This window comes from Ruditapes philippinarum, unplaced genomic scaffold (assembly GCF_026571515.1).
Source record: "Ruditapes philippinarum isolate M1 unplaced genomic scaffold, ASM2657151v2 ctg441_1_1_1_1, whole genome shotgun sequence".
In the NCBI taxonomy this organism is placed as follows: domain Eukaryota; kingdom Metazoa; phylum Mollusca; class Bivalvia; order Venerida; family Veneridae; genus Ruditapes; species Ruditapes philippinarum.
The window spans coordinates 119401-130837 of NW_026856228.1; the positions used below are offsets into that span (position 1 = coordinate 119401).

At 31.3% G+C, this 11437-nt stretch overlaps 1 protein-coding gene across 1 annotated transcript; it reads left to right on the forward strand.

Moving 5' to 3' along the window:
* The first annotated feature begins 382 nt into the window (after positions 1–382).
* Positions 383–11060, forward strand: LOC132745872 (O-acyltransferase like protein-like). Its single transcript, XM_060734877.1, has 12 exons — positions 383–900; positions 2903–3075; positions 3315–3414; positions 3908–4004; positions 4706–4808; positions 5052–5232; positions 7602–7769; positions 8060–8156; positions 9017–9115; positions 9312–9480; positions 10471–10550; positions 10933–11060. The coding sequence occupies exons 1-12, from the start codon at positions 591–593 to the stop codon at positions 11042–11044; spliced, it is 1689 nt and encodes a 562-aa protein (XP_060590860.1). The 5' UTR covers positions 383–590; the 3' UTR covers positions 11045–11060.
* Positions 11061–11437: the final 377 nt, after the last annotated feature.

Genomic DNA, 11437 nt, shown 5'->3' on the forward strand with positions numbered 1-11437 from the left:
AGCGAATCGCAAAACGACAGACAGCTGTAATGGTTAAACAAACAAGAAGTTATTAATATAAAAGTAAATTTTGATATTCATTAGATCTTTGAGTTATGATCAATGTTATAATATTTACTTTAAAAGTATATTCTGTAAGCTTAAAAATGGGTACGCAAACTTATTTTTCCTGGCTTAGATATTTATAAAATGACTGACAAATCTCTAACAAACCTACAAACTGCAGACAAAGTGAGTGTACAAAATACGCATGAAAACAATTATCATTAGTTATCATCTCCGATCATTCAACTTCATCATGAGATGATCTAAATTTAAAACCAAATTATCTTTGTATCCTATCACATCCCTTTTAATCTATATAGTGTTTCATAATGACTAAATAAACAGCCACTTTGTCATCATATTTCACTGAAAGTACAGGGGCCTATTTTATGACCAAACAAGTGGTTTCATAAAAGTAGAACGCGTAACATACATTTGTTATAAAACATCAAAACACGACACAGTGAATTAAACAATATAGTTTCGTTTGACAACTTTGAAATATAAAATAAATAAAATAATACAGTGTAAATTATTTTTAAAAAATGAAGCAGATTTTATGCATTCTTGTGTGTTCGGTTTGTTTGTGCTCCTGCCAAAGATTTGGAGACTTTATGACGGAAATTACACAGTCAAAGACACGTGATAAAGAGACTGAAAAATTTGAATCTGAAACGGGTATGTTAACAAAACTTAAACATGTGTATAACGAATTTAGCGTAACTGACGATGCGGAGAACCTCCTGTCAAATTCTGGATTAGGTGCCAGTCCTTATGAAGTTGGAGGGACTTGTCTAAATCACACGAAGATTCTTATCAATGCAACTTTAAGTGGTGAAAAATGGGCCCAACGAAGTAAGTACTTTTAAAGATATACTATTCTCATCATTGAGTTAAATATTTTAATCTCAGAAATCTATTGAAGTTTAAGAAATTCTGACTGAATATGTCTTATTTGAATAAAAAAGTGTATACACTATGTATGGGAAGCTGCGTTCCCTAATACAGTTCAAGTAAAGTTTGACACTTTACTTTAAAAAAAACTGCCATTTTTTTAAATGAAACTATAAATTCATATTGAGACCACCTATAGCCTGTAGACTTTTAAACATATGTAACATACAGTCAAAACATGTTTATTTCTTATTTACAAATGGATCGAATTGCATTTATCAAATATTTTGAGCATAGTATATCTTTAAATCTTACAATGTCTGATATTTTTTCTTGCTTTTATCGCAAAATCTTTATTGAAATATCGTGAATCTTTGACTTTATGTACCATTATAACGTGTGTGTCGGGATTCGTTGGTTCTTTTAACTTTGGTAATCTCGAACCAAAAACCACCAGTGTAGAGCATTGGAAATATTGTTAGTATATATAGATTTTAAATTCCATTAAGAGTGATTGGACTTTTCCAAATTCAAACCGTACCCGTTAAAATTAACAAGTTCGACAGGATTTTGGTCAAACCTGATGTATATGTTATTACATTTTTTTCAAATTAAGTGCGTGTCGGTATTATTTGGTTCGTTTAACCGGTATAATTTGGTTATTTTAACCTTTAATTAAATTTAAATTTTAATTATCATTATCTTTACTTTTAATTTCAAGTTTAAAACATAATCTGACGCAAATATATATTTTGAAGTATCAGTGTTGAATATTTCATTTTTCGGATCAGCATGTTTATATAAAAGTAATGAACATAATTATGTAAATACTAATTTGACATCTCTTCTATCAAAACACACCGACAAACTAAATTTTCACCTATGACTCATATTTTTCATGATATTTATCAGCGACTATCATGTATAATCGCAAAAAGGTCAGAAATCACGAGGTCCAAATCTAGCACATTTTTGTCATAGTATAAAATGGGACATACGCATTAAAACACATCTTAAATCTTAGGCTACTTTGCTTATGTCAATATTGTTATCGTGTGAAGGACCAAACTAAAACATAATTGAGCTGCGTCACGACAAAACCAACATAATAGGTTTGCGACCAATATGGATCCAGACCAGCCTGCGCAGTCTGATCAGGTTCCCTGCTGTTCGCTTACAACTCTATAACAAGTAGAGAAACTGATAGCGATCAGCATGGATCCTGATCAGACTGCGCGGATGCGCAGGCTGGTCTGGATCCATGCTGGTCGAAACCCCATTATGTTGGTTTTGTCAAGACGCGGCTCATATTCTTTATATAAACATGTTTTGCTATCAATCTTTGTATTTAAATCAAACTTATCAGTCCTGTGTCCTTTGGTAAGCCTGATTTTTTTCTAAATCACACAGAGCTGTTGATTTATCGACACTTGATATTCAATCACTGAAACAGTTACATGCAATACATTACTAATTCACAATACGTTATTGCTTTATGACGCATGGAAAGCAAAAAATATAATATAATTATGTTTTGTTTTGGCAAATCTAAGTCCTATGTGCGGGGCACACTTTAAGTAATGTGCATGCAATATAAGGCTATATGTTCTGTTTAGAATTCAAGCGTTTTGAATCTTAAATACCGTCTTCCTAAACAACTCAAACTAACAATGTAAAGGTGATTAAGAACTTCAAAACTATTTGAGCCGCGCCTTGACAAAACCAACATAATGGGTTTGCGACCAGCATGGATCCAGACCAGCCTGCGCATCCGCGCATTCTGATCAGGATACGTGCTGTTCGCTATCAGTTCCTCTACTTGTAATAAAGTTGGTTAACGAACAGCATGCATCCTGATCAGACTGCGCGGATGCGCAGGCTGGTCTGGATCAATGTTGGTCGCAAACCCATTATGTTGGTTTTGCCATGACACGGCTCATATATTTTTTTTTGTTATTTACAGTGTTAGATTCTCTCGGTAAACCGTCGAGTGATTTGCTAGATTTACATCTACGATGGTTGGGAAGCTATGAAGAATGTATAGCGGTACAGGCTGTCGTCAATGACGACCAAGGACCGAGTAACCCTTTTAATGGAAAATACTGCCTCGCTTACTTTCCGCTAGGGGGCGCCCAGGTATATAGTAGACCAGTATTCAACAAAATATTTCTTGTCCTCACTAATGAAAATAACAAAATTTGGTTCAGTCATTATTATGTGCTAGGAAACATACATTTTACACGCTAGCCTAAAATAATTTTCTAATATTTTTATGTAATACAATAACATTGCTAAAAGGCTACATTTTATATCATAAGAATAAAAACAACAAAAATAACTAAGTAAAACTTTTATTTTTTATCGTTTTGTTTTAGTCGGCATCATCGCTCCAGCCTTCAGGTCTGAGTCTTGCCATAGGAATGTGTTTTCCTGATTCTTGTTCAACCGCCGATACAGCAGCTCTAGCTTATACACGTAAGATCTTACTTTAGCCAACAGTACACCCATCCCCTTCGATATATATTTTGATCTTGTTTCCACTACTAGCCAAGAGTAAAGATGGTTTCACGAGGGAAATGCCTGAATGTGTTGGTGTATAATCCTCCGATCCGGAGACAATAAGCTACTTAGTATCATTCCTCTGCAGGCTGTTAAGCAGTTTATTATTAACTTACTAGACACCTTCGATTTTGTGCTTAAGTGACCAAAGGACAATTATTTAAAAATAAATATGATGTTTCATTTTTGTAGTTACGTCAAACAAACAACCAGCTTAAGTTTTCTTTGTTAAACTTTGTACAGTGTATTTAAATGATTAAATAATGTTATTTATTTGTGGTAAGAAGAGTTTAAATAAAATAGGGACTAGTTCACTCTCACTCTGTGTAATACTTTATAAAGCATATTAATTAATCAATAATATAAGTTTGAAAATCAACATTGCAAATCTACTTTCTTTTATTTTCAGTGGCTAGCTCACTCCCACTCAACACCACGGTTCCATACCCATATGTACAATGTCAAGAGAAAGATCTGGAATACAGTGACAAAGCAATTGCTGTTATGTAATTTTTCTTTTTTCATTTCATTTGGACTATACAGTTTATATACTACATATGTATCAATTCGGCTTTGGTTCGTTTAATATGTGTGGGTTGGCTGGTATTTGACTATAAGTGTCTTAGATATGAACTTTTTTGTAAAGAATGTTATAATAAATGAGCTAGGATGTGGCTCGAAATATTCTAACACCCATTAAGTAAAAGCACATTGTTGCCAGTCTTTATATGGCTTAGAATACCTATAATTACAAACTATGATTATTGGAAAGGGTTTGTTTCGAGATATTTTCCAAATGATGGCAATATAATGCCTTGAAAATTTGTATACTCTATATTACACATATTATAACATTAAATGTCAATATAGGGTGTATTATAAGCTTTCTTATGTGTAGTATAGAAATCATTTGTAATAGTCCTACGGGATCATTGATGCCAACACTATTAAGTGTTGAGCATTGAGTACCGCACAAGCCGGTGCTAGGGAGCGTGAGGCATGTTGCACTTAATCATTATCCTTCATGTACAGACTCAATCATACCGAGTCTGCAATTTTCATGTAATTTTGTTGTGATTAATGCTCCCGAGGGATCTCTTTGTTTCCACATTTTTTAAGAAATGATTGTATTAGTTTGTAAATATGAAGCAAAAGACAAATTGGTAAAAAGGAAACATTCGACATCTTGTGCTATTTCCCTTTTCAGCGTAGTGTGCTCAATATTTCTTGCTATAATAGTAATTGCGACTATATATGACCTGGTCATCCAAATCTTGCTGCCTTACATCTCCCAGAATTACAACGTAGAGGTATCAGTCTGATCATATTATAATTCAATTATTGTTCGTTAAAATGTAACACAAAGTTTGATATTAAGTTAACCGTTAAATATTTTCCATAAAGTTCTAGACTAAGTATGACATTTTACAAAGCATATTCTATTTAGGGAATGATTTTCAAATTGGATTGTTTCATATTGCAGTATGTCTGAAAATATTGATAAAACTAACTATGTACTATGGAAATATAGCTTTAATAAGTTTACTTTACAGCCAAGCAATGACATGTATGGAACTTTCAATGCGAAATATACAAATGGTCACATACATGCATCGAATGGTCACGCTCGGAATGGTGACGTCATTTCCGATAAAACTCCATTAAATCGTAACTACGAGCATACAGTCACCACAAAGGATTATGACGAGGATTCAGGTGTAAAATATAAACCCGGTAATAGTTTAGTTTCAAACTATTTATTTTTATTGTTTTGTAATAGTATGTTTGAATGTACAATAGTCAAAGTTTGTAGGCCTTGGTGATATATTACAAAGCACATGAATGATATATATCATTCATAAGTGTACTTCAACGCAAGAAACATTGATAGTTATTTCCATTCTTACTTGCTAATAGAAGGAAAATTGACAAAAATGATGAACTACATGAAGCAGCAAAATAATTTTCTTGACGTCACATCTGACGTCATACGGCTTGTGCGCATTCCCGTTATGAACCGTGAAAGAATGTTGTGTAATAATGCGCATGACCGCATTTTATGCTACACAGGAAGACCCTGTGAAATTTGTTTGAATGTCCTATTAAATGGCAATTTCTGTAAATTCAAAAGTTAAATCTTGCTAAATTTTGCTAAATTTAGAAATTATTTCGTTTCCTTTCATTATATCAATCTTTGATAAAGTTTTTAATGTCTACGCCATGAATGTTTGTGAATGTATACAACGTTATATGTTGGAAGTTATAGAGTACATTAAATAATGTTCAACTCCCTTTTGGCAATAGTTTTGCTTATTGTATAGACATATACATAATTATATATAATTGATATTTAATTATTAAGTATTAATTATTTAGAATAAAGCATGGGGTTTCAAATCCTTTTTCATCCTTGTGTCTAAGGGGTACCTGCAGAAACAACAATCAACTGTAAAGTCCTTCTTATATGATTATTTAAAAAATTAATAGTTATTAAAACATATGAATTTTTTGTCCATGGACCGGGATTTGAGCAATAAATCCTTTCGATTAACAGCTAAAAGTAAATCCGCATTCAAGAACTCCTTTCGATTTCTATATTGGTTTCCCCGTCGGTGATTTGCAGCATGTCATATTAATGAATGAGAACTGGAAAGCAGTTCTGCTGTTACATAAATTCGAAAGCTATAAATAGCTATAAATGTTTTGATTTTTGACACTTATAAATTTGTTATTTCCCTTTTTAGTAGTACATGAAATTATAATTTGTTACATTTTGAAATACATTTACTCACAGCATATCAAGTATACTATTAGTGATTGAATTTGATGATTCCAGGCAAAAGATTTTAACAATTTTGCTTTTGATAATTATTTTTAATTTCTATTTATGAAATTTAATGTTTAATAATAACATGATGATATATTGGTTAAAAGGATTTTGCCATTCATGAAATGTGCATAAAACTTTGCAACAGAATGTTTTTGGTCTTCAGAAATGTAGCACATTCAAGGTTAATATTCTTATTGTTATCATTTTTATTTTTTTTATAATTGCCCTTAAAATATAAACCTGGAAGTGTATTTTCAAATGGTTCATCATTTTACAATAGGAGCTTTGTTGTTATATGAATTTTGGCCTACTTTTACTTTGGACAGACTTTTGTTAAAACAAACATGGCTGACAAAGCGGAATCACCTTAAGCATAGGCTATAGATAGATATCATGACAACAAAAGAAACTTTGATCTGCAGTTTGAACATGAAGTGTAATGATTTTTATGAATGGTTTTAAAGCATTTCAACAAAAAAATATATATTGATCTCCCTAAAAATTAATTAACAATAGTTTTTTTTATATATATTACCAATGTCAAATAGCTTTCATATCTTTGTCTCGCACGAATATGATATTAGTGAATTTCCTAATACCTACCTAAAATTCAGGTAACAGTCTTCTATTATATTGATAAATAATGTATCACCATATAACGCGTGTATAACAAACAAAAAAAATCCTGAATTTGGTCTTTTGGAAATTCATCCCATTTTTTCATTCCAGAGTGTGTTCTACTTTCAGTATTGAAAGAAACCATTTTTTTAATTTGACATGAAAAATATTCATGTAATATTACTATATTATAATATTAGTCCCTTTTGTTATTATTGTGTATTTGTTACAATTATAACAGACTTTGATATTTCTAGCATCTATCTTCTGTTACTGAAACAGAACACAGTACAGTCATGTCACATAACATTTACAAGTCTTGTAAGTCTTGTTTGTATTCAATGAAATTACTTTCCTTACCAGGTAGGCATCAGTGAAAGCATTTTTTAAATTAAATATTTTCCCCCTCTTTTTAATTATGGACAGTGCATAAGATAAGTATAATTATGCAAAAAATGGTTTACAAAACATTCGGAAAAAATCTACAATAGTACTTAATCTGAATATAACATGACCTGTGCGTAGGAATAATTTGGTAAGGTATCTATAATGAGCGCATTTTTTTTTGCGCGGAGCTTCACAATTGCTGCATTGCAGCAACATTTGTACTTGTATGATAGATAGATTTCTATAATTTAAAATTTGACGTTTCTAGGACTACCTGGAAAACTGCTGCTGTCATTTTCTGCTTATACAAACGCCTCGAAAATATTAAACACGGATCAAGCGTCTGGAATATTAACAAGCGTTAATGGGATAAGATTCATCAGCATGACTTGGGTTGTTCTGGGTCATTCATACGCTTTTGGCCTGGGTGTTATTGGTATGTGATTTTCATAATATTTGTAATTGTATTTATAGATATAAATGTCATTTAATAGCTATCATGAAAGTAACTTCACTGAGGTCTAAAAAGCCTAAAAACATAAATTTTGAATTTCTTTCACAGTTTAACTTGGGAACATAAATCAGAAATATAAAATAAAAATATACAAAAGCAATTATAATTATACTTTTAAATTTTTTTTGTCGTAAAATGTATAATTGCGTTATTTGAACGACCTCTATTGTATTGATAATGTATATTTATTTATTGACATTGTTTATTTTCAGACAACATTTACACATTCCTTCCTTCAGTCCTGAAGAGGTTTTCTTTCCAGGTAATATCAAATGCTACGGTGGCTGTGGATACATTTTTCGTATTAAGGTGAATTGTCGTCTGCTTTAAATATTGTTATGTAACATATACATGTAACGTGCTTGTAAAAGATAAAGACAATCTAAAATATCATATACACGGACCCATGTATTTCTTGGCTATATGCATACATTTTTTTTAAAAAGTAAAATAATTTGTTTGTTAAAAAATTAAGGAAAATGGGTACAACTCTTTATGTTTTCCAAATTTAATGTGTATTCTTCGTCTTTAATTAGATACGTGAACCAAATGATATCTAGTATAGATCGTAAATAGAAAAACAAAATTAACTGGTAGAGGAGTTCCACTGAGGTAAAAAAAGCCTGAAAACATACAAGTAATTTGAATTTCATACATATATCAAATAAAGCACTAAAACCGATAATTCTACAAAGAATAAGAAAAAAAAAATACTCAGAACTATATTGAATATCGATTTGATTGTGCAATTTTTAGCATAATTTGGGTGACAAATATTAAACGCTTGTAATTTTTTGGGTCATTTTCGACAAGAAATATGATTTTTCTGGTAAAGAAACGGGGTTAAGGAATGAATGATACGAACAATACATCACAAAAGTTGTTAGTCCAGGCCTGCATCAAAAGGTTCACAAATATCGGAAAAATATCTCTCATCATATCAAAAGTCCTAAATGGGGTCCCTTAAAATACAAAATACACGCTGAAGAACACTGTTTATATATTCATTTGCATAGCAATATACAATGGTAGGAAAAGATGTCATCGTGCACCTGCAAAATGCTTCCAAACGTGTCCTTTCATAATATACCACCCGCTTACTGTGATGTTTTTTTTTCTTTCATTTTTTACATTACTATATGATTAATCGTATGTTCATCTACAAACAGCGGATTGTTGGTCGCTTACCTTACACTAAGAGAGATGAAGAAGAAAAATGGTGCCAAAAAGTTCAACTGGGGAATGTTTTACTTCCATAGATTTTGGAGGTATGTCATTGATGCATGTATTAAATAACATAATTGATAAATTTGTCTAAAATGTATTATTTTCATGTAAGCAGTTGTTTAACTCGGTAACATTTTAAGGCTTTCGAAAAAAGTTTTAATTAAAATAGATCTTTGTACCACAGCTCAGATTTGGAAATAATATGAAATATTAACGAGTTTTAATGATTTTTTCTAGGTTGACGCCACCCTATATGCTCTTTTTGATGCTATATGTGCCTACTATACGCTACTGGACCATGGGACCTCTTTGGCCACAGACGCCTGGGTTTGAAGTAGATGAATGCAGAGACTCCTGGTGGAAAAATATTCTCTACATTAATAATCTCGTAGAACCGAAGACAATGGTATGCTTTATCAACTCGCACATTCATTCCAAAGATTGCTAAATAAAATCTCATTTATTTATTCCATAAAACGCTACATCAAATCACACGCTCATACCATAGATTGTTATATTAAGTCGCGTTTTTTTTTTCATATAAAAAATTGCGAAATGAAATCACAAGTTAATTCAACAGATTGCTTTATCAAATAACATACTTTCTATAGAGATTATAGAATTAATAATTTTTCAATCATCCAAATTTTAGATACTCCTGCTTAATCAAACATTTTAATTTTATGTTCCTGCCTGTAAGTCTTTGAAAAAAGATATAGAAGACGAAAAAACGTTTCTAACATGAATAACGTTTATATAGCCCTTGTATTTTTTTTTATTTCAAAGGAAGAAAAAAAGTGTTGTTTGATAACTTGCTACCAGCATGAATATATAAACTAAAGAAAATAAAAGATATTAATTATTTTATTGATTCTTACCTCTCACTTATTTGCTACTTTAATGTGACTACACAAGTTCAAAAGGTTAAATGCATAGTTTAAAGCTGTATGCCTTCAGATGAGCAAACTATTTCAAGAAAAACTTGAGAAAAATGTACTACGCTTTTCAGAAAAGTTAAAACAAAACTCACGACCTAAGTAATAATTAAAATTTTATGTCCGATTAATGATCGATTTTTCACCTTTTTTTTAACATGACTAACACCGTTAGGGCGATTGTGGTATATTTGGACCTGTTTTGGTAATTCAAGTGGACTTTTGTAATATGTAAACTACTATCTTTGCTCACTTACAATGTTTTATTTGTTTTATACATTTCCATTTTTATTTATGAAAATAAGCATGCATCTGCAGGCATCTGCTTCAAAATAAGTATTTGCATGTAATTCAATATATGAGTAAATATCGTTGAAGATAAGATTTATAATACAAAATACTTAAAATTATTTCAGTAATACAGGACAAGAAGTAATTGGTCATTTTGTGTTATTTTTCAGTGTATGGCATGGAGCTGGTACCTAGCTAACGACATGCAGTTTTATATCTTATCTCCACTGATGCTGGTTCCACTTTACTAGTAATTATATCACTTATATTATCCTCATTACTAACATATTTCGCTCGTGTAATTTCGACTTATACTGTCGATTTCTATCAAAGACTGAGCTTTACATGTTATTTTAGTTACAGTTTCTTTACAGTGCATATAAGATACTTAAGAATGTACGCTTACGATCACGTAATACTTACTATTATTCCATTCCCTGTGGGCATGGACGACAACTTGCACTTACCGCTGCCGTTCACGATAAAGCTCAAACAAACCTGGTCTGCATTTATTTTCAGTAACGCCCTGACGGGCGATCATAAGGTACTCCACATTTACTTTTTAAACCTGTTTCGAATTGAAACCGCAGAAAGTATTTTTAGTTGTTAACTGAGATTTTGTTTAATTACAGTTCAAAGATTTGGGGGAGTGTTACATGTTTGGTGCTCGTGTTACTTAATTTCATCACAACAGGTGTTATTTCTAAGCATAACAATCTTAGCTCAAATATGATTTTAGGGTAAGTATTTTTTAAGAACCAAAATTTACCATTATACTATAACAAACAACACATGATCTTACTTAGTGTATTAAGCAAAATTGCTTATGGTGAGTAGTTTCATGTAACTGAATGCAACAATGCTGTAATTATAAGTCTATATATTGTACATCCTAAAATCTAGAGCATCGTATTTTTGCAATCGATTATCAAACAAGGCAAAATTAATGTCAGGGATATATATTCACTTTTAATTAATGAATGATGAAAAATCGAAAGTACGATGGTGAAAATTCGAAACAACGAAACCACAATCATTATGGTGAGTTAAAAACACAAAATTTTGAATTTTTTTTCAAGCTGCATAAGCTTGGTTTTAAAAAAAAGATTTATGAGAAAGGCCATTTCTCCAGGCTTC

Coding starts and splice junctions, on each gene's coding strand:
- LOC132745872 (XM_060734877.1), top strand. CDS start 591: ATGAAGCAGATTTTATGCATTCTTGTGTGTTCGGTTTGTTTGTGCTCC. Junction 3,415..3,907: donor AGCAGCTCTAGCTTATACAC/GTAAGATCTTAC, acceptor TTTTATTTTCAG/TGGCTAGCTCACTCCCACTC. Junction 4,809..5,051: donor CCCAGAATTACAACGTAGAG/GTATCAGTCTGA, acceptor TTTACTTTACAG/CCAAGCAATGACATGTATGG.